Consider the following 23,008-nt stretch of genomic DNA (forward strand, 5'->3'; position numbering starts at 1 on the left):
TCCAGCCAGAGCTGTACATGGGGCTGGGATTCACCTGTGTTGTTGTGGATGAATGCAGTGTTGGAGTGGATGAACGGAGAAGGACTGGCATGTTGCAGCAGGGCAGCTGTGGAGGGAGCAGGGTGACCTGAGGAAACAACTTTCACACTGCCATGGGGACTCAGAGATGGGTGAAGGCACTGACAAAAGCCAGTTTTCAAGTCATGGTTTTGAAACTCAGCAAATTCCCTACGACATCATCCAAGTTAGAATTATACTTCCAGGACCTCATGCCAGTCCTACAAGCCTCTAAAACCATTCCCCACCTTCAAAGTGAAGGGTGACCCTTCTATGCCCTGGGAAAACCAGCCCCAAGGAGGGTGCTGTTCACAGCATCTGCTCTTTTGTCAAACGCATCCCCTGACACCCCTCAGGCTCTTCAGAGAAACCCTCATCCCTTCCCCAGCAGAGATGATGATGTCATCCTTGTTGCTGGAGGAAAAATGGCTCAATTTTCAGTTCCACTGCAGTCAACCTGCTACAGGAGACAAGTTGGGGAAAAAAGAAGTAAGTAAAAAAAAAAGTTTGGGCCTCTGTTTAGGGAGCAAATAGTTAAGCCTTTCTTTTTGAAGATGCCACATTTCAATCTGCTAGGCTGCTGCTCCCTGCCGAACCCTGTGGGCACTTTGCCGCAGGTTCCCTACAGAGTCTGAGCCCATGGAGCTACACAGAAGCATCCTTGAAAACTTGAACTACATCTGAATGTTTTTCTGATGTGAATCTTTTAGCTGTTTGTATGTGAGGAAAAAAAAATTAGGAGCAAGTAATAATTTCATTTAGGTAGATATTTTTATTAAGAAAATTTTAAGTGCATACACATTTATGGGAGAAATTACAACAATATAAAAGTGTTTAAAATATTCTATGAAAGAAGTAATTTCAAAAGCATAATATAACTCCTCCATAAAAGCTGCCTCACAGGAACACAAATACAAAACCCTTTCACATTATTTGGGAAGATATTTCTTTTTACTTAATAAAAATACGAAGTACAGTATTTACCACATTCTGACAACACTGAGTTCTTAAGGAGTGGACGATGGGGGGTTCATGCAGCCCTTTAATCATGATATATATTTTCTTCTCTGCGGCCACCAGAGTTCCATGTTTGCAGACAAGGCTTGTCTTGGTGGGATGTTGGTAAAGAAAAAAATCAGATTTTAGGTGATGAGTTCTCAGAAACCCCTGGTTACTATGAATTACATCACTCAAAAAAATTGCCAGAGAAAAGAAGGACCCTCTAGATGCTAACAAAGGGAAAATAGCAACAAAAACTTCTATAGGAACTGCATTTTCAACTAAATGTGTATATTTAACTTTGAATATAGCCTTCATTGCAAAATGAACAGTCACCTTTGCTCAAACACCTTAGTTAAAAACACATCAGAAAGTCATCCTTCATCCTTCCTCAGGCAGAATTCAGATAACATATTCATACATACAAGTATAAATAAAAAAATTGGCACAGCAATAAATACCATCTATTCTTTAAAAAAAAAAAGGTTAATCCAACCTTAGGATTCAACAGCTGCACTTTGAAAATACCACACGCGAGGATTTCACATTTACGGAAGCTGCTTTTTCAGCACCAGTTCAGTGTTACCTCTTTTCCCTCCTTCTCTTCACATGTGGTCCCTACATCATTCCCATCTCCCCATGCTTCCTTTCCCTGATTTGGTGTTTGGTCAACAGTTTAAGGCAGAAAGGAAAATCTTGAGCTCTCCTCAAGTGGGTTTCTGCTAGTGCTGTTTCTCAGCCTGCTAAGATCGCGGTGTGCACAGGAGGAGCACATGCCACGCGCAGGACAGTGCGAGGAGCTTGAGGCAGCCGAGTGACTGATTTCTCACGTGCAAAAGGCACAGCTGCTCTTCCTGGTGCATCACGCAAATAATGTCAGATAAAGAGCAAAGCTTCCCACTCAAGGTTGAATTTTGGTCTAAAGCAAGAGAAAGCTTTTATCAGGTTCTCATGTAAGTCTTCGGTTACTCCTGGCCGGGTCTGTGCCACCCCTGCTTTCATGCTGTGCTCAACCTTGCCCAGGCGAGGGAACGACATGGTGCTGGCACTGAGAGCAGCTCTGTGCCCTGAGTGGTCCCAGATACACGAGTCGTGAATCGTCACCAGCGCAGCAGTGTCAGGGCCCAGGTCACAGTCTGAGTCTCAAGAAATGCCAGAGGCAGACAGCCCACAAGGCACCCAGACAACCACCACGTGGCTGTGAATGTTCCCTAGCCTTTCAGGGAATCCCTTTCCTTCCTGCTGCTACTCATGCATTTCTCTCGGCAGCAAATGCCCTTTGTTTAGCACAGTCTGCCCCTGCAACACTCACTAGTTTGCCCCCAGAAGAGAAGGCTGACAGGTGACCCCATTTCCTGCACCTCCACTACCTGGCTATACTGTCCAGAGCCGGGACCTCGGGGTTTGGCTGGGGTATTCTAGCACTGCCAATCTCAATGCTTCTGTCAAAGTAGTCTGTTTGCCCAGGCTGTAATTTGGGGTTGGCATGTGCCCATAGACCTTTCCCTGCAGATGCTGACCCCAGATGTGCTCGCTGCTAACGAGGACTGCAGCAAAGCGCTGGCGAGGCTGTACAGTCACATCCACCCACCCCAACTTTTCACTGGAAAGCCAATGTTTCCCCTAGAAACAAAATCTTCATGGCTCCTATCATCATTAGGAAGGTCTGCTGTTGAATAAAAATCAGAGGATTATTTAATTCTCTGTTTACTCCAAGGGTAATTGATCAGACCTCAAGCTGTCCTTTGATGGAAGCATGCATGAAGAATGCTCCTTCCTGGGTGAGAAGGAGAAGCTCCATGCCTATATCAGAACCAGAATTCTTCCACACTTTCCCCAAAGTCATTCTTGGCTTTGACACTCGCATGTCCGCCTCTGGCAAACCACTAGCAATTGCAGGTGCATGTGTGGGGGCAGAAGGACACTAGAGTATAAAGTACAGTCCAGGGAAGATAGAAGAAACTCAGTTTTCTCATAAAAGTTCTTTCTGTCTTTACGCTTACAACAGAGAATCTGATCCTACTCACATTAAATTGACACTCCAGTTCTCACCGAGTACAGTGGTACCCAGACCTTTCGAAACAGAGACACAATATACTTAAAGCACCAGGCTGGTAATGATAACAATATGTCAAAATCACACACATACATTTTAGGCACAGCAGTTGGTTTCTACTTTAAAGCAAATGAGGTGACGTGGTCCCAGATGAAGCACTCTCTGTAGTAGCACTGTTTCACAGAGAGGAAAATACTCACAGGATTTTTACCTGAATCCACATGGAAATAAGGTAGTCCCTGGCTAGCCAAAGTGCCTCTTTGGCACTAAAGATGCCTGCCACAAAAAAGAGTGCTTAGTGAAACACCCCTCTCAGTGTTCCCGGCACAGGCTGCAGAGAAGAGGAAAGATTCTTTTTGAAGCAAACCACTCAAAAAAAGATACAATCTTACATTTTTTCATTTACAATACACACACAGATACATACAAACACAAACATTGTGCCACACAAGTGTGCTTCCCCCCAGATCCCAGTGCACAGTATAACACGATTATCGCAGTGCCACAGGCGTCTTTCCATACACTATATAGCAAAGAAATTGCGTATACAGGTAGGAATCGGGAGAAAGAAATTTCTGGCTGAGAGAGGGGATCAGTGAAAGAAGTGGTATCTGTCCCTGGGACTACTTTGCAAAGGAAATTCCAGAGGCTACCCTGTTCACCAGCAAACAGGGCCATGACTGCTGGTGAACAGTGAGTGCTGGCTTTCATTTCCTCCCCGAGAAACACCACTTCTTCCACAAACTGGGCAGACCTTCTCTTGCCCCAGGCATTTCTTTTCTCCAAAGATATGGCCAGCCATCCTCTTCTAGGTATCTCCAGAGCAATCGAAGATGTTACTGCCCTCAGGTACGTGTGACTGTTCAGTAGCCAAGGCTACAGCATCGTTGGTGAAGGGTCACGTGAATGCATCTCCGCCTACTTCAGTGCAAAACTAGCCAGGCAAGCTGAAGCCACCTCCTGTGGATGGGTGGGAAGAGACACCTGGTGCATGGCAGCATATCGGACTCCTCCAGCAACTTGCCACATGATTGTGTGGTTAGACCTTTAATAACTCATTCCTATTTGTGCTAAAATTTGTCATCAGAAACACAGGAACATAGGAAATATCACGTGACATCAGATCAGTGTTGTGGCTTAACACACACAACTACTACAAAGTACTAGCACCTTGCAATACCAGATATGCATTGATCCAGCTGCTCATAGCTGTCACCAAGGTCTCTGATCTTCAGAGAAGGGCTTTAGCCCTGTAGCCCTGAGTTTAATCCCTCACCCAAAATACCTATAAATGCCACCCATGGTAATGCTGTCCACTTTCATCAATGTCTGATGCTTTTTAGCCTTCCTATGTTCTTGTCCTCGATGACTTCTGGAGGCAAGGAGTTCTTCCATGCAACATCATTGCACTGTACAGTTCATGTCCTTCTAGGTTTAAAACTCCAGGAGACTTGCATGAACCAAAACAAAGTTAAATAAAACAGGACCTCTACATAGCAAAGGAAATAAAATATTATATAATAACATAGGGTTAGTTTAAATTCATATCTGCCCTCAGTGCTAGGTAATAAACCAACCTGTATAAAGTCATATTTTTCTCAAATAGTTACATCTTACTATATAAAAATAGCACTGTGAAAGCAAGCCAATTCGTGGGGAAAAAAAAAGCCACCAAAAAAAAAAAAAAAACAAAACAAAAAAACACCTTTGGAAATGCATGAAGCGTTGCTTTTGTGCTGCATGATAACAGTGAAATGTATTCATTCCCTAATACTGGTTATCTGCTCTCTGGGTCCTACAGTAAGAAATCCTGTAGACGGCTTACAATGCTTGCCTCTTACATCTTGAACCTCCTGTTGATGAAGAACAGAGTGAAACACTATTAAGGTTTATTTCAGTTGCAAAAGCTTTGATATCAGGCCTAGACAATCAGCAAATCTGTGTCTGGACTAACCCAAAGGCATTTCTTTTGCAGCCCCTCCAATCAGTATCTGACAAACATTTTGGGGGAAGTTCTCCACAAGGAGCTACTGGAACCCAACAGGGCAAACCCAGCAATGGCAGTTATTTTGGGCAGGTTGGGCTCATCACAGTTAGTAAGGTGCTCAGAGCTAACATAGGAGTAAGGCTGGCTAGGAAGCTTATTCTGGACTTGAAAGCCAGAGCAGAGAATTATTGGTGGGCAAAAAGACTTGGCAAAAAAAAACAGCAGGGAAAGGAGGGATTAATCATTTGTGAGCAGCCCCAGTAGTGGAGCAAGTGGCACTGGGAATGCCTCCTCTACCTGCTCCTACCCCACAGCTCTGCTGGAGATCATGGTCTGCAGCTGCATAGGGTGCCAGGTCTCTGCGAGGATAGAGGAACACAGAGGACAACCCATGCTCTGCTCTTGTTGGTGTTCAGCTCCCGTCATGGGGTGGCTGGACAGAAGAGGCCCCCCGCGTGTGCTGCCCAGCCAGGAGCCATCTCCATGGCCTCCCTGCTCTGGGACCTCACCTGCTGTGAGCAGCTGGGTAGCACGTCACAGCTTATGGCGACCAGCTGCCCAGTGAAGGTGGGGTGACAGAGATGGAGAGCAGCCACATGCTGCACAGTAAATGTGTGAGGCATTAAGTGCAGAGGTAGGGAGCTCAGGGTAGGAGGCAGACAAATTGAGTCTCCCACGCTCAGTGTGAGCATGGTACCTAAGGGGAGTGGTGGGTTAGGCATCACAGCAAAGTGCAAGTGTATTGTATTGTGTGCAGGGTTCACTCAGAACAAGGAGCCAGTCTGTGCTGTGGCCTCCAGGTTTTGCCTGAAGTGACACCTACTCCTGCTCCAGGTTGATTGGCCTTTTGCAATCTAGATGAGGTCACGAAGGATGAGTTACAAGTGTCAGAGGGTAAACACCAGGTATTCAAAAACCCCAATATCCCAGCATGTCTTGTCTAGCCTACAGGATCAGAACAAACATCCCTTTCAATGCCTGCTGGACAGCTCAAACTGTGTGACCACAGCCAGAGACAGTTGTGGCTACTCTCAGTGAAGGTAGCCTCGAAAAACTCATCCAGGCATAAGAGGATGACTAAGCCAAGAGCAAAATTTTCCTCTTTAAAGATATCTTTTCCAATATCCCATACCAGTAACCCTACTTCTTTTGGTGCAGAAAGGCAAGACACACCACCCTTCTGGGAAAAAAATGACTGGGACATCCAGAGCATTGGCATACGTAACACCGTTCGCTGGAACTTGCCTAGCATCTCCTGTAGGAGAGGTGTCAACAAGTTACCAATGCACCAAATCATGTTGCCACTACCCAGTGCTGCATTTGTCATTAAAAAACACCAGTGACAAATTCACAGCTGTTTATAGTTGAACTCTTGTCAGTTTGTTATTGGAGGAATATGGCCAGCTAAAACAAATAGGGCTTCCAAACCTTCACCCTGTTTTTGACTTTGGCTTTGCTTCAGGGTTATTTTGGCCTCCTTGGGTGTCCATTCTCCCATCCTTAATAGCCTTAATAGCTGAACTTTTCCCCTGTTTTAAGAGTTTTGTCTATATAATACTCCTTTGCAGGGAGGGTACAGATGTTATCCTCAACAAATATGGGGAAAAATGGAGGTCTGGATAGGCTAATATATTTGCCAAAGGTCACATAGGATGGTCAGTGGAAGAGCAGGGACTTGAACCTGAGGTATCCCAGCTCAGAAACTAATGCTTCCTACCATTCTTTCTCCCTGGAGACTTTACTGGTGTTGCACGGGAAGGGCAGAGTGGGCCCCGTTTCTTCTGTTGCTTTTTTTTATGAGTGCGATGACGTGGTCTAAATTAAAAGAAAAATACAAAAAGACTGCCATAAATTATCCGTATACAAAGGCCTTATTCACATTCATCCTATGGTCCCTTCACATCTTGCTGGCAGGGTGCAAATGATGATAACATTCCCTTTTATATACCCTCTGCCTCAGAGGAACGCTAGGCAAATGAAAGTGCCCTGGTGACAAGACATTTGTGAATTCTGAGGCCAGAACAACTCTTCTCCCCAAAACACCGAAGCCTCCCCAAATGCCTGCCAGAACTTGTCAGCCAGGAGCCTCACCATCCACACGGTACCCCCTGAGGTACGATGAAAGCAGAGGGGGGCTGATTTCTGGCTTCTCACCCAGCATTCCCACTGAGATCAACAAGAACCCCTGGCTACTCTATGGGATTTGTGGGCATCCGGTGCCTTAAAACAAGGCTGTAAAGATAGCCGTCTACATTGTCCCCCACCGTGTGGGGCATTCACCCAGCACACGCTTGGTGGAGTACCAGGAGGTAGCTGTTTTGGCATCTTGTACTTCAGTCCTTATTTACAAATGAAGTCAGAAATTAGGAAGAGCTGCCACGCCGGGGTTTACAAACACTATGTAGGAAGGCAGCAGTAGGGCTTGGCTCCCATCACAGCCAGCCCCTAGAAGCTGGGAGCTTGCTTTCCTTTCTCCCAGCAGGCTCAAGGGAAAGGTTTTTCCTATTTGACTTTGTTATCTTCTCCAGATCCATCAGCTCTCTCATCTGTGTCAGCAGTAGCCGCTGAGCTTCATGGACTCCAGCATCGGACTGAGGGAAGTTCTGAGGTGGGACTATATTAATGTGACAGCGGACAAGCTGGTCTCTGTTTATTTTGGCCTCTGTTAACTCCACAAGGGCCTGATTTTGAGTACCCTTGCATGAAGGGAGAAGGGAAAGGCAGTCAACATACTGTAAATGATGACTGGGATTGCCTGGCAGTGATAAAGGATTTTTAGCTATTTCAAGAAAGTACTGATTTGCCCCTTGTCTATAAAACAGATGAATGCTGAATGATGTTGGCCACAGCAGTTGCACAATGATTTTTAAAGCCAGTTAAGGAATTTGGATTCCTGAGAGTCTGAATGTTTTTTACTGATGTCTTGTAAGTGTGTATATTACATGGAGATGTGATGAATATAAAGCAATAATAAAAGCTAAGCAGAATTAGTGAGCAAAATAATTCCCTACTAAAAACCATCTCTGGTTTCACAATCAACTGTATTGGACTACTATATTCTATGAACTTTTCCTTGCCCTTAGCTGCAGATTCTAACACAGAAGATACTCTTGTATTGAAACACTGGTATAGATTAAGATGTCTTGACAGTTTGGATTCTACTTAAGCAATTACAAGAGCCCTTTCTACAAAACGTATGGATTTTATTCCAGAAAAATAAATTCCCATGTACAATTGGGTTTTCATAACATGAAACAATTAGCCATTTTATTGCTAGTGCATATAGGGTAATGTCACATTTCATACAATTTCAGTACAAGTGAAAAAATATAATATATGGCTGATTGAAATTGATAGCTACATAACGTTTATAGATCTATATAGATTTATTTTACAAGCTGTTAGTAGTTTAGAGGGATATCGGTGTTTTAAACTACCAACATTCATATGGCTCTAATTCAAATATATGAATTGTTTGATGTGCTATAAATATATTCCAAAGTACATTTCATTGAAGAAGTCAAAGCTGTGCACTAAAATATATCAAAAACATGCCTTGTGAAAATGCTACAGACAGAGCCCTGACTGTCTGTGGAGCACGAAAATGCCACTGGTGCTAGCATTACTAGTTGGAAAATGAAAACAATGCCATGATTACAGGATTAGGTGATGGAGATATATGCTTTCTGTCATCTTATTTCATGGAGCTGTGACCAAATTCTCTTCTATTATTCAATGTAAACCAGGGTGAAATCCACCAAATTAGCAGAGTTGCTTCTGGATTAGTGTTAGGTAAACAAAACCCAGAATCTGGATGGAGATCAAGCACGGGCTCACTGATTTCAGTAGAGCTGGCCCCAGATCTTCACTAGTGGAAGCGAGAGCAGAAGGTGTTCCAGCTGAGTTGTTCCCCTGTCAGGCACGCAGGATCTGAGCACATAATCATATCTGCCCAACCCTACAAATTTCTTAAGTGCCTCCTAAGTTTCAGGTTCTATAAACAGCACCAAGGGCTTCATCGGGGATGACAGCAAACAGAAACTTAGGCAGGGGCTTGAAGATTTTCCCAAGCTGGAAAACAAAGTAGCTCGAGCCCCTAGGATAGTCAGCATGGGCCACATCCTGCTCTTAAGTTCAGTTGTGCCTAAATCCAAAGCCAACCTGGCAGCATTAACCTGTATTACCTCTGCAGAGAATTTGCCCAAAGGGCAAGAGGGCTGAGTGCTGGCAGCAAAGAAGGCACTGAGCATCGGATGAGATGGGAAGAGCTGTCAGGGCTGGAATCACAAGTCAGTTTGTTAGCTAGCTTCCTTCCCTCCTCCTCCTCACTCTTGGCCCCAGTGTGGTCCCAAAAGGGCCACATGGAGGAATCTCTCTATTTCTGGTAGCATTTTTCCCCTTTCTTATTGTAAAAACCCAGGGGAACAGAGACTTTTTTTTTTTTAACTCTATCCCTTGTTTGGCAGATGCATTTACAAAGCAAACAGTGGAGGGCATTCAGCTACCTGTACTGCCTCACATCTGCCCTGGGGCCATACCCGTCCCCACATTTCTCCAAGAATGCATTGCTTTTGCAAATGACTGGATTCCAGCCCTGCCCTTACCCTACAGATGCAGGGGGGGCAAGGTTCAGCACGGTTACAGTGAGGTTACTGAGGAGTGGGAATGTAGTGGCAAGGGTGGGAGGGATGCTGAGTGCACAGGTAGGCTTGCTGGCCAAAATGCCACCGTTGGATCAACCACAGCCCAGGGCTCTGGGCAAGCAAGGAAATGCTTTGTACCATCACTTGTCTCATCTTCCATCCCAGGAAGGCTGGAGACCTCCCCTGCAACTCAGCACGGATATGTTCTCTGTGCTGCTCTTGCTCACTGTAAAATTGAACTGAGGTAGGCTGGGTCCACCTCAGAGTAGCCATGATCACCCACTTTCAAGGGGAATAAAAACAGAATTTAAAAGTCTGAATTTGCCAAGTATGGCTGGTTTTTCCCCTGGCCTTGTGGGAGAGCCTTATTCATGGCAGCGCATCTTGCCTTGGCCAATATTAACAGCGCTCCACGCTGGCCAGCACAGAAACAACTTTTAGCACCAAGACCCCTTAGGCCTCAGCTGCCTGTGCAAACAGACCCCCAGAGTAACATGGAGAAGGGGCTCCAAAGGAACTGGAACAATATAGATTCTGAATTAATCGTAGTTTGGCTTGGGGAAGAGGGGGCATAAAGGAAGCATTTTCCTTGGGAGAACGGCTTTTTTTAAAAGAAGATGATTGGGGACCCCAGAACAGATTCATCAGGATAGATTTTGCCTCAAACCTTGGCAGAACTCTTAGTTTAATATTTAGGATATACTAGAAGCTGTTGTTTTAATACAGACTAGGTCAACTCCAAACCCATCTTCAAAACAATATCTGATTCCACGAGTACTTTGTCCACATGGTAAAAGCCAGCCCTTAATGTTCTACCCTTTAATAACTCAGGATGTTAGCTGTTAAGTCCATTTGTCTCTTGCCTTACTTGTTTAAAGCTTTCTCCAGATATTCCTGGATCCACTTTAACTTGGGATCAATGCACACTTGCTTGCTGTTGCTCTTGAGCCTTGCACTGCCAAAGGAGAAAAGTCAGAGTGAGTCTAGTGTGCAATGTTCCTCAGCCCACACCTACCACCCACCCCTGCATGCCTTATTTGCCTTGGGTGTCAGTGCTGCTCTCAGCTAACCCATGAAGAAGATGAGTTATCCCTGCCATCCTCAAGGCAGCTATTATAAATATCCCTGGTTTTGAAGCACTGGTACTACGTCTCCTCTGATGCTGATTCTTGTAGTCTGTACTGGGATGCACGTGGGGGTGGGACAGATACAGAATTTGAATCTAAGTTTTCCAGTTCATACCTGGGCTGTTATGAGTTCAGTGCCAAGAATAGCTAAATTTCATTTGGAAATACTGACATAGTAAATATAGGTCATTTTTGCAAGGAATTAATTAAGAACAGCTTTCAGATTCAACCCAAAACTGAAGTTTCACATGTTTTGAGGACAGACACCAAACTATACCTCTTGGATATTCTGAAAGGGTCTGATCACTCTTTGTTTTTTTGTTTTATACAGGACTGAACTGACAGGTTGCCGGCAGGAAGACGACTGGAAGTACCATAGTGCCAGAGGCAAGTTTTCCCTCATGTGTTCACTCAGCACTGGAAACAAAAGCAGAAACCTCCTGAGGGGTTTCTCCTGGATGTCCAAGCTGCACTTTCCACACCAGACTGTTTATCTAATTTGAATTCCCTGTGAATTTGGCATGTGGGCTATCTGCATCTTTCATACAGAAGCAGTACAAATAGCTTTTCACCCCCATCAGCAGGTCTCACCCTCCAGGGATCTCAGGGCCTCTTGAGAGTGCTGTGATCTTCCACGTCCCCCAGAAGCACCCTGCCTCTGCCCCAGCTGCTCAGAAATTTCCCCTTTAACAGCCTGCCTGCCGCGCAAAAGTGCCAAGAACAGCAATTTCATGGAAATGCCCATAGGAATAAGTTCAGTACTTGTTTAAGCATTTTGCTGGATGGAAGCCAAAATGTTCCCTGCTTTATAAAATGAAATCTGCAGAATATAAAACTATGGCGTAAAAAATAACAGGTCAAAAAGGCTCCTTGGTCTGAAGTTATGCAACAACACAGTTGTAACATAAACACATGGACGATACAGTCTTGCAAGCGCTGTGCCAATAAAGAGATGAATGGGCCTAATTCATATTTCCCTTACAGCAGTGCCAAGCTGGAGTATTTCCAGTGAAGTGATACCAACACAGAGTAAGAATGGATTTGCTGATGTTAGCAATGCCTGGGAACTCTTGAGCTGGCCTCACAGGGTACAGAACCAAAAGCACACGTAATCAGCCTCCAGCCACATGCAATGCAATTCCTCTCACTTAATATTAAGACACTGGGTTTTTTGACATTCGTTTCTGAGCCTGTCAGACCTTGCTCCTTGTACAGTCACAGCAGAGACCTAGGCAATTGTATGGAGTGTTAATCTGAACTGGCTTTGGTGTTTACCTTAAGATGCAATTAATTGCATGCTAAAAATGCCTGTTTCACTGTGCTGAAATGCAGGGAATTTAGAGTGAGTTTTGTAGAAGTAGACATCGACAGAAGAGATTTCTGTATTTGGAGAGATGACTTCCGATAGAACCAAAGACAAAAGCCTGCTCTTAGGCTTTTTTGTTCAGGTACAATTCCCCTCAACCATAACAGGGAATGTACTTGTGCAAAAAAAATACAAAATCTTTCCTTGAAACTATATGATTTCATTGAGATTCTCTGTTCCTGAAAATGGGAGCTTTTAAGTTACTTACACCTTCACTGTATAATGCATATCCACTAAATTCAGAGTGTGTTTAAAACCATCAAGATGAGAAACTTATATGTTAGTTTTTATTCCATTTCAGCTTCTGTTTTGAAAAAGACCTAGTTTGGACTTAGGATGTTTCCGGGGTGTTTGGAGGCAAGTTTTTAAGTACCTTACTTTTTAAAGTAATAGAAAGATGGTGAACTATAGGTTCATGTGTTCTGTGACACTAAATTACATTGCAAACAAACACATTTGGGTCAGGAATGGACAAAAACATGAGCTGTTTGTGTTTCTGCATTTCATGCTCTTATCTATCTCTAATGACTATGATCCCACATTAATTAAGAGATAAATGTATACTCTATCCTGTCTTAAATGCCTGTCATTTTCTTGATACTACTCCAGAAAATTCCAAATCCTCTACAAAGCCTTAGCACTGGGACTCATGACATCCATTGACAGTCCCAGAACACAAATCCATACACTATTGCATTTTGGATGCTTGCCTCCAAAATTGTTTATAGGTAGAGATCAGAGTTAGTCACAGCTGGTTTTGCCATTTTTGTGAAAGGAAATTATTTCTCAGCTGAGGCTTGCATTTTTCTCGCTGTCCTCCACCAAATCCTAAGGCAGAAGCACACATGAGAAAATGTGTACAATCTACGCAGAGTGGTTTAAAAAATAAAAAAATCATATGAATAATAACTGGTTCATGATGGATACATGCTTTTCGATATATCTGTACATTCCTGAGAAATCTCATCAAACCACATGAGTTTTCCGAGTGCAGAAATATTTTGGATGACAAAGAATGGATTTCTACAGCATTTAAGTTGCAACTGGAAGAGCTTGACATGGATCGAAGACAGAACTAGTGATGGGACCACTGCACAGAAACCTAATCTAGTCACTGAGACCCACTTACAGAGGTCAACAGAAGTTGACGGTAGTAGGGCTCCCTTGCAATAAAAGGATGAACACTATTTTTTTCCTTCTGAAGATTTTGAGTTTTGGGAGAGGAGGGAATGGGTCACTCATGAACAAATGAACCAAAAAGATCTTCCTAAAAACACACAAATCTACAACCTCATTTTTCCTGAAAATCAGTGTTTCTTTTTCAGTAAAAGTGAAGAGATTATTTTCCATTGCAAATCCATTTCTGTCCTGCTGTGATCTGTGATTTGCCAGAGTCAGTCACTGCCTGATAAGTGTGTCCCTAGATCAGGCCAGCATGTGTTCAGGGTTTGTACCTCCTGTGGAGGCTACACAAAATCCAGGAATTCCTATTGCCTGTTTAGCTCCTCTCTATGGAAAATTGGAGCATTAGAAGACTCAGACCACTGTAAAGTCTTTTCCCCAAGGCGTGAAGCTCCATATCCAAGGCAATGGGCAGCCTGACATTCCTGCTCACGTTTTCCCATGGGGGAACAGGACATGGGATCACGTAGTCACAGGGAGATCAGAGAGGTAGAACACAGCTGGGAAACATCTAGCTGGGCTCTTTTGTGTGGGGTAAAGCAGGGTCCAGCTGTGTCTGACACATGGGGTGAAGAGTTGAACTGGAAATCACAGCATGAAACAGACCGAATTGCAGCCACTAAAGCAGGAACTAGGCTCTGTGACTCTTCTTTTTGACACCTGAGATTTGCACACAGCTGAAAAGAGTAAGAGACTTACACAATCTGAAGTGAGCAGTTGGGCGTGGAGAGGATTTTGAGGTGCTTAATGTTGGCTCTTGCCACGTTGCTCTCGTAGAATCGACAGGGGCATCGGTAAGTCAGGCTTACGGGTTTCTCTGCGGGACACAGGGAGAGAAAGGACACGTTACTCCCTCTTGCTCCCGGTCAGCAGCACAGATACACAGACCGGGCTGACAGAAACACCCTCCAAATAAGCAGGTGAAAAAAAGCAATAGAAAAGCTGTAGCTTTGGGAGAGCATTTGCCCACAGCTCACAGCGCAATCCTTTTACCTCAGTACCCAGCCTTTCAATAATGGTACGTGGGATTTTGGAAGACAAAAGAAGAGGGAGAGAAAATGGAGATAAGTAAAGAAGAAGAGATTAGAATAAGGAGCCGCTCCATTGTGCAGGGATGCTCCTGGTAATTAGACAAGATAAAGGCCAAAAGAGGGGGCACTTGTCCTCGGTGTTGTTCTTGCCAAGTGATTTTGACCCGAGGCCAAATTAGAAGGTAGGCAGAAGAAAGCGACAAATTCCAAAGAGTTCAGATCAAAACAGCTCGGCTCAGGTGCAGGCTTTTCACGGGGGACTTACTGGCTACAGAAAAGCCCTGAGTCTTTCAGGCTTTCCCAGGGCCCAGTGGCTGACCTTTCCCCACGACAGCCAACCCTTACTCCCAGCAGAGATATTCACATGAGAAGGTGAGACTCGGAGATGTGAGATCCCAGTGGTTTCACAGGAGAGATTTGGAGTCTTTTGAACACCCAGCCTGTGGCAATCGAGGAGACAGTTACCAGGCAGTGCACTCTCCATATACTAATCAGGGACCACTAGACTGGATGAGAGACTTGTCACTGGCATCACTAGGGACAGAATTAAGTTTAGCCCCCGAGGCTAAAAATCAGCCATGTATATGCATGCAGAACTGAGAAAAGCAGCCTGGCTCTCACCACAGCCTCTGATGCAGCCCTTCTGCTACCTGTTTTCTCCATGGGAGAACTTAATTACTGGCAACCAAGTGCACATAAATAAGGTCTTCATTCTGTGTGGGAGTTTCAAAGCTCCATGCACACTAAAACACAAACACAGAAGCCTTACCTGGAAGTCTAGAAGGAGCTGCCTAAGATTTTAAACAATTTCCCTTTGGAGCAGTTTTCAGCCTCTGGGAGGAATTAAATTCATACACCTAACCCATAAGGTCTGGCTCATGCTGTAGATGGTCAGATCTATATCTGACAGGGCTTAGATCCCACATGGCAATCTGCCGCCCTGTTTATTTAGCCACACAGGAGCACTCACAGCATCCAAACCCAGCTCCTTTAAAGATAGATGGAGAGCCAAAGAGCAGGGAAAGGCCTGGAATCCCTAAACTGTAGTCTAGGAAGGTGAGGAAAGGGACAGCTTTACAAAGTGCAGCTCACCTGCATATAGTGCACATTTATGAATGCCTGTCTCTAGCACATAAAACCTCAGACAATATGGTGAAATTGCCCTGTCCTCAGGAGGGAAAACCCTTTTTTCCAAAAGCCTCTACCAAGAGATGAGCCAGCATCAGATCCCACAGGCAGATGGGCAAACAGAGTGGAATTAATCAGTGGAGGCAGAGTTCCTCCAGATTCACACCAGGATCTGGACTACAAGTTAACAAAATTGGAGGACTACTTCTATCAGTTTTATGTCAGGCCAAACAGTGATATCACCTTTGAGTTAATAAATGGGAGAAGCTCCCATCTGCAGAGGGAGGAGGAAGGAGTGCTGCAGGGTGAGCCTCATGAACATGTACGAGGCTGACTAGTGCTAATGTGGAAGGGAGAGAGAAATGCGCTAGGATTTCCCACTGCAAATCTGTGCCTGATAGTTACACATCAGTGAGTTTGTATTGGAAAGGGAGGCTGAAATTGAATGCAGTCGTACAACAAAGCTCAGCACAGCTGCAGTGGAAGAGTCTCTGCAAGCTTGTACCGACCAAGGTTAAGAAAGTTTTACCCTAAACAACACACACGAGATGAACTATTCAGAACTTCGATTTGAAAATGCAATCCTGTCCCTTCTGCGGCTGGGAGAGGAACTTTCAATCCCATACCACTTGAAATCAGGAGCAGAGAAAGTTTAGCCATGACTGACATGTCTGAGAGTCGCCAAGTTTTTTCCCGCACAAGAAAGGGCACCCAGCACAACAAGGAAGAGGGGAACCCCCAGCATTCAGTGTTCTTCTGTCACCTCAATGCAAGGTGAAATGACAACTCCCTTCCTAGCACAAGAATCCCTTTGGCATTTCTGTGCCCCTTGCTTGGTGATCAGCAATGGGCGCTGAGCACCAGGGAGCGGCAGCACGGGCACCACCTGGGTCAGCTCTTGACATCCCTAACAGGGAACCAGTATCTCCTGCCACTGCCCCTCTGGCACTCTGGCTCTGAGAGCTTGGCTGTGGCTCACTCTTCTCTCAGCAAAGCTGAAAACTGGGGAAAACTAGTGCATGTGGCATCTCCCAACACATGAACCCCTGTTATCCTAAAGCAGGAGAGGTAAGGGGCCATTTGGGGGCCATAATTTGGGAAGGGGACGTTTCTGGTCTTACTCTGAGGCTGACAAACATCTTTCTTATTTCAAAATTTGAAACAAAGTGTTCCGTGCACAGTGGAGCTGATTAAGCCAATTATTCTACAGATTTGTACTGCAGGAGTTAATGCTCTGTGGGTTCTCTGATGTCTAATAAACACTGAGCACAAGCTGAAGCCTTTCTCTCAGTAGGACAAATTAGTATAGTCTGTTAATTGCACTGTTACATGAAAACTGATGGTACATAAAGCTTTTGAGACCTTTATCTGTCTGGCACATGTGGTTAAAACGGGTGAATATAGTGACAGAAGAGCCAGACGCTATTCAGACATCTCAATGTCATTTCTTCAGCCTTATTTCCTTAGACAAAAAGAGAAAGAGAACACCTCTTTTGGTCTTGATTAGAAGGGTTCAAAGGGTTCTTGGTTTGGAGTTTTTAAAAATGATAGAGAGTTTTACTGTTTTCTAACTCAAAGCTGAGTTTTGCTGGCTCTGAACAACCTCTTTTGCTGGCAAATTCTCCTTAGAGACAAAGTACTCATAAAAATCTCCCTCACAGAGTGGCCACTTATCAAGGTTGGACGATACCTGTTTCACCCTGCAGGGATCTGCCTTGCCTCACCCACACTGGAACTGGACAGTAAGGGAAAAAGTGAGTTGCCAGCCCTGCTCTGAAGTTACCGTCTGTAACTTGCTGTGAGGGCTGGGAAGCTCTGGATGCTTCCATGGAGAGGGAAGTTATATCCAGGCAAGCAAGCTGGGCATGAACAGATGGAACATTTGATGGAAGCATCATTTTACTCCTCTTCATCCAAGGGTTCATTTGTCAATATCAGGAGAGGGCTGACAACTTTTTTAGACTAGAAGAGCTCCATTTCCCTGGGGAGTGAGGCTGTGATAGACAGCTACAGCTTTACCAGAGCAGCTAGGAAGAATTCAGGCTCACCCGCCCTCCAGGACAAGATAGCCCTGCAAGCCCTCGTCTGGATCCGGGTTGAGAGACATGCAAAGAAGTGGGCAATACTTCACTCTCACCACTGCAAGCCGGTGGGGTCTCTTTCCTTACACTAGTTCTCCAACACTTTTAACCCGTTTCCTAACACAAGTAGCCAGCTCCTGGACACGCTTACCCTGCCGTAAAGATACCCACTGCCGTTTGCTGCCGGCTATGGAGTGCTGCCGGGCAGGGAGCAGAGTGAGGTGCAGCCGGACAGCTCTGCCAGCCCCCCTGCCCTGTGCTAAGCGCTGCCGGAGGGAAAGAGAGGAGAGGGAGAGCCCCTGAGCCCCCGGCGGCCCCCGATCCCCCGGTCCCCCACTCCCGCGCCTCCCGTCCGGGTTGCAGCCCCGGTGCGGGCCGGCAGCGCTCCCCCAGCTCGCTCCAGACCCACACCGGGGGGCAAGGGGAGCCCGCTTTGGGTACCCGTGCACCGGCAGCGCTCCGCGGTGCTGACAGCGGCGGGGGGCGAGGGCCCGGCTCTGCCTCCTGCGACCCCCCAATTTGCCTTCGCCACCTGCGCCCTGGCTTCCCGGCCCGCAGCCCCAGCGCGGCGGGTCCCGGCATAAGCGGTAAACGGGGGGGCCAGAGCCCACCTGGCCGGGTCTGCCTGTCGGAGTCTCCTGGGCCCGTGCTTGCTCCGTGCTAGGGCAGTACTGGGGAAAGGTATCGGAGAAATTATCGGGAGCAATTAACTCTTTCAGGCTAAACAAAGAAGGCACCGAAGGGCATCCTTTGCCGCCTTGGGTGGGGAACACCCAAGTTTCGGTCGCCAGGATGGGAGAATAAGACGGGAGCGGAGAACTGAAAGGACGCTCGTTACCCAGCCAGCAAGCTTTCGACGAGGGGACAAAAGGTGGTAGATTTCTGCCAGGTGAGAAGCCCGATACAGGAAAAGCGCCCGGGAGATGCTCAGAGGCTGCGAGCAGGACACCCGCCCCGCCACGCGTGAGGAGCGCGGCTGCCCCCCGCGGTCCCCGCTCCCCCGGAGCCCCGCAGCACTGGGCTCCCCGCTGCCCGCGGGATGCGGAGCAAGAGGCGCAGGTTGCCGCGGTCTCCCGGGCTGTCCGCACCCGGCGGCTCCCACCGCGGGCAGCTGGCGAGCAAGCCGGCCAGCTGCCGCTGCTGCGGCGAGGCTCCGGGGGGACACGCGGGACCGCGGGGCCCGGCGTGGGGCGGGCGGGCTGCGAGACGGCGCTGCAGCGGTGCGGGAAGGGCAGTCGCCGTGTCGCTGCCTTGGCGACAAACGCCGCCGCGGCAGCGCTCGCCGGTTGCCAGCCCGCCTTTCCCCAGACCCCTCGTCGGTGCAGCCCCCCCGCACCTCCCCGTGCACCCTCGCCGGGGGTGCGGTGAATTCCTGCTGAATGACCACTGTGGCTCAGCTCTGCACTGATCGAGGGAAGATAGATCACCAAAGAGGACAGAAAAGGAACGGAACAACCGCCTGTTTCTCATTTCTTTTAACGTTAAGGGTTGGTTTTTTAAAGGGGAAACCGATATGCATATTTTGTAATCAAACGACCTCCCTGCAGACCGAGTGCTGTCGAAAGTCTTCCCACAGCCGATTTCAATCTGGGGTAAATTTCGCAAAGAGGACCGCTTTGACCAGCCTTCTTTGGGGAAAAAAAGCGAGAGAGGAAGGGAGAGAGGGAGGGAGAGAGGGAGGGAGAGAGGGAGGGAGAGCCTGCCTGCTTCCAGCTCACAGCAGCTATCGCTCGGGGCTCGCCAGACGCGCACATCCGAGCCGCGGCAGGAGCCAGAGCCGGGAGAGGTGAGGGGAGAGGGGGGAAGAGCGGGACCGTAACTCCCGGCCGGGCTCCCCGGAGCGCGCAGCGGGAGCGGTGCAAGCGGGCAGGGAGAGCGGCGGCTCCCCGGCAGCTCCCTCACTTACCCTCCGAGAGGGAGATGATGGCCAGGGCGAAGGCGAGCAGAGCCAGGGCTCGGAGGTCCATGCTGGGGCGGCTGGCGGAGCGCGGGGCAGGCGCTGGACTGCTCTTCCCGACGGCGGCGGCGATGTGCTGGAGTCCCCTCCGCCCCTCCCTCTATAGAGGGGCCGGGACCGCCGGGGCTGGGGGAGGGGAGCCAGGGGGAGTAGCTAGCCTATGATTTATTGCCCGTGGCATGTTATTACATCCTTCCTCTGTTAAAAATGCTTGGAAAGGAACCAAAAGAGCGAGGGCTCCTCTCTTCTCTCCGTCAGCCCGGCAGTCTTTCCCCAGGCAAAGGGTTTGTCCCAGCAGTCCGGCCACCCGAGCCCCCCGTGGGCCGGCAACGGCGGTGCGCTCCCCCCGGGGGTCCTGCCCGCACGGCGGCTCGGGGCTGTGGCACGACGGGGAGACCCGATCACGGTCACTCCATCCAGCCCGGGCGGGGGGGAAGTTTTCTCGCCAAAATATGCCAGCCCCGGTCCCTTCTGGGCACCCCGGCCACACTGCTCTTCAACCAGAGCTGCTAGAGCCGGGACAGCTGTGGGGACGCATCCTATAACATCTCAGCATTCCCACCGGGAAGAGGAGAAAAATCCCCTTCACTCCCCTGGGCGCGAGTCTAGATTTACACCGGAGCCCTGGGCATCAGATCCAGCGCCTCATACGGAGCATCTTCCCAGAAGTTTATCTGGGGGTTTGGGAGGAAAAAAAGAGAGAGAGAGGGAGGCTTTCAGGTTTTGCCTCCACATGCTTGGCTCGAAACACCACCTTTTCCCCGTATTAGCTGAACGCAGTTGTACATTCGCTGCCACATTTCGCCTCCTTTGTGTTGCAGATGCCGCTGGGCTCCCTGGCACCTCGGCTGAAAGCCCCGATAGCGCTGCAGAGCCCGGAGGTCTAAGGGGGGACGCTGACCCTGAGCTATTACAGCATTGTCAAGTGTAATTGACTTAAGCATGTCCTGGCTGTCTGCAGTCCAAGCCCACGGGGCCCTGTTTGCTGCCATTCAATACTTCAAATAAACATTGAGGCTTGGATTGAATTTGGACCCCTCGGCTGCATTCAAAACAGGCGCCCTCACATAAGGTTGGGACAGAGTGGGGGCGAGTGCGTAAAGCTAATCCTGGTCTGGAGGTGTTTAAAGAACAGGTCCATGATGCCCACCAAAGACAGCAGTGCAGTCGGTTTATACCCTGGGTAACTTCCAACTCTTCCAGCCACAGCTCATGAGGTTGGAAACAGAGGCCCAAACCCTGCACCTGTGCTGACCTGTGGCCGTTTCACTCAGAGAAGCTTGTTTCTAATGCCAGGGGAAATGCTTGCACTGACACTGGGCCATGAACCAGCTGCTTCTCTGACACACACCGGCAAGGCTGATCCTCACATGCAGCTCCCCAAATCTAGTTATTTGTATGTCTTTGCCCCTGCTTATTAAGGAGTCCTGAATACTAGGCTGATTTTGCTCTCCCCCTTTCTTTTAAGTAAGCTAGCACAGTAGCGCAGGAACCTGATGCACTCAAAAGGCCGATAATTGTAACTAGCACTGGGAGCCTGGCTATGACTGCCGTGACAGTTGTGACATTCTGCAGCAATGGGAGAAGCGAATCGTAACCCCACTGCAGACACTACTAGGAGTGCTGCTGTCCCACCAGTGCTCCGGCTGGCGCATGGGGATGTCCACTCTGTTCTTCACATAATGTGTCTTTGCTATCAGTACCAGCATAGAGAAAAACAGCCCAAGGATCTAATCAAAGAGACTAGATGGATCTGGAATGAGATCAGAGTTAAATCTGAGTAGCAGTCTCCTCCTCAGCATCCCCAGAAATGCACACGTGTTGCAACTGGATGGGAAAACTGGTCGGACCCTAGGAAAAGCCTGAACAGACCTTCAGAGCTGCCTCGAAGAGTTGCAGCACGCAGATACAAGGGCTCTCCCTACACCTCTGGATAACTGAGTGCAGCCAGCTTCAAACCGGGCTCGCACCCTCCTCCTTGCGACATAAGGGTGCCTGGGCTCCCCGTGCGCCTTGGCCATTCTTCCCCTCTGCCAGAGCCGCCTCTCCGTGGGAGACCAAGGCTCCCGAGGAGAAGGGAGTCGGAGCACCCGGGACACCGCACCCGGCAGCATCCCTCCATCGCCTCCCCGAACCCTTCAGCAGCGAGCGCCGGGGCCGGCTCCGCTGCATCCCGGCAGCGGCGCGGTGCGGCGGGGCGGAGCTGCCTGCCGGCCCGGGAGGGGGGACCCCGGCGGGGCGGGGGGCCCAGGGCCTGCGGGACGGTGGGGGGCAGCCGCCGCTAACGCCCGTGTGCTGGGCAAAGCCCCCGGGGAGCTCCGCATGGGAGGAGAGGCGACCCCGCGGAGCTGGACCGCCCCGCTCCGACGGCTGCCGCATGAACCGCTTGTAGCTTCTGTGCTGTTTCCCCCTCCCCACGCCTGCACACACCTGCACACACCCACCGGCATGTTCTCTACTATACGGAAATCAAAGCAAGCTCCGGGGTTATTTTGCCAGGGCAATTTTATCGGACCGGGCCAGCCTGCTCCGTGCCCAGAATTCCCCCGGTGGGAACCCTCAAGCGGACGGGTTTTGTTTCGGCTCAGAGCAAACCCAAGCCTGCAAAGCCCGAGAGCGCTGAAAGGGGCTGCGGGGGAGACCTGACCGACACAGAGCCCTGCACCGTGGGGCTGCCTTCACGGCTTCACTGGTGTGTTCCCGCTCCTGGGATGAAGAAGAGATCTTCATACAATAACCGAGCTCATATGAACACCGAGAAATTTTTATGAATTGCGGTGGTTTGTTTTGTTTTCCGTCAAGAACAAATTGCTGCCTATGGTACAAAGACTCTGAGCTTAAGATTTAAACAGCAACAAAACAACAAACCAAATCAAAACAAGGAAAAAAACCCTCAATGGGGGTCTTACGGTTTGCCCCCCCAAATCTAGAATTATGAACTCAGGGAAAGCTGAACGAATTGTACATTTAAAAGGGAAGTCAAATGTCTTGGCAAGTGTTAAATCCCTTGAAAAGTTCGTTTCAACTTAATGTTGACTCCCACAGAATTAATCAGTGTTTATCTGAATGCTGCACCCCTCGATGAGCGGGGTGGCTGAATCCCACCCCCCCACAAACCAGCTGCAGCCAGAACTTCTTAATAGCCAGTAAATTTAATCTTTTATCTGAATGCTAACAAAGAAAGGATGAATTCAGAAACCTTAAATAGACCTGCTGTTGATTTCAACACAGCTTGAGACAGCCTTTTTTAATAATACAATATTCCAAATTTTTAGTGTGTTTGTATCAAATTACATTTCCTCTTAAATGAGGAGATGGCAACATTTCTGTTACTTACAATTTTACACTGGCATAGCCCAGAAATGAAATCATTATTATCTGAAGTTTTTTTAAA

General features: G+C 48.0%; 1 protein-coding gene across 2 annotated transcripts; it reads right to left on the reverse strand.

The window, feature by feature from the left end:
• Positions 1-809: 809 nt before the first annotated feature.
• On the reverse strand, positions 810-19,705 carry CXCL12 (C-X-C motif chemokine ligand 12). 2 transcript variants are annotated; one of them, XM_068398633.1, is made up of 5 exons: positions 19,564-19,705; positions 14,117-14,234; positions 10,611-10,697; positions 6,817-6,914; positions 810-4,965 (listed from the first exon to the last, which is right to left on the reverse strand). In XM_068398633.1, exons 1-5 carry the CDS (start codon positions 19,622-19,624, stop codon positions 4,934-4,936), a joined length of 396 nt encoding a protein of 131 aa, XP_068254734.1. In that variant the 5' UTR covers positions 19,625-19,705; the 3' UTR covers positions 810-4,933. The 2 variants fall into 2 exon arrangements, with proteins under 2 accessions (XP_068254734.1, XP_068254735.1); XM_068398634.1 differs by lacking the exon at positions 6,817-6,914.
• Between the last annotated feature and the right edge of the window lie 3,303 nt (positions 19,706-23,008).

This window comes from Nyctibius grandis, chromosome 4 (genome assembly GCF_013368605.1).
Source record: "Nyctibius grandis isolate bNycGra1 chromosome 4, bNycGra1.pri, whole genome shotgun sequence".
NCBI lineage: Eukaryota > Metazoa > Chordata > Aves > Nyctibiiformes > Nyctibiidae > Nyctibius > Nyctibius grandis.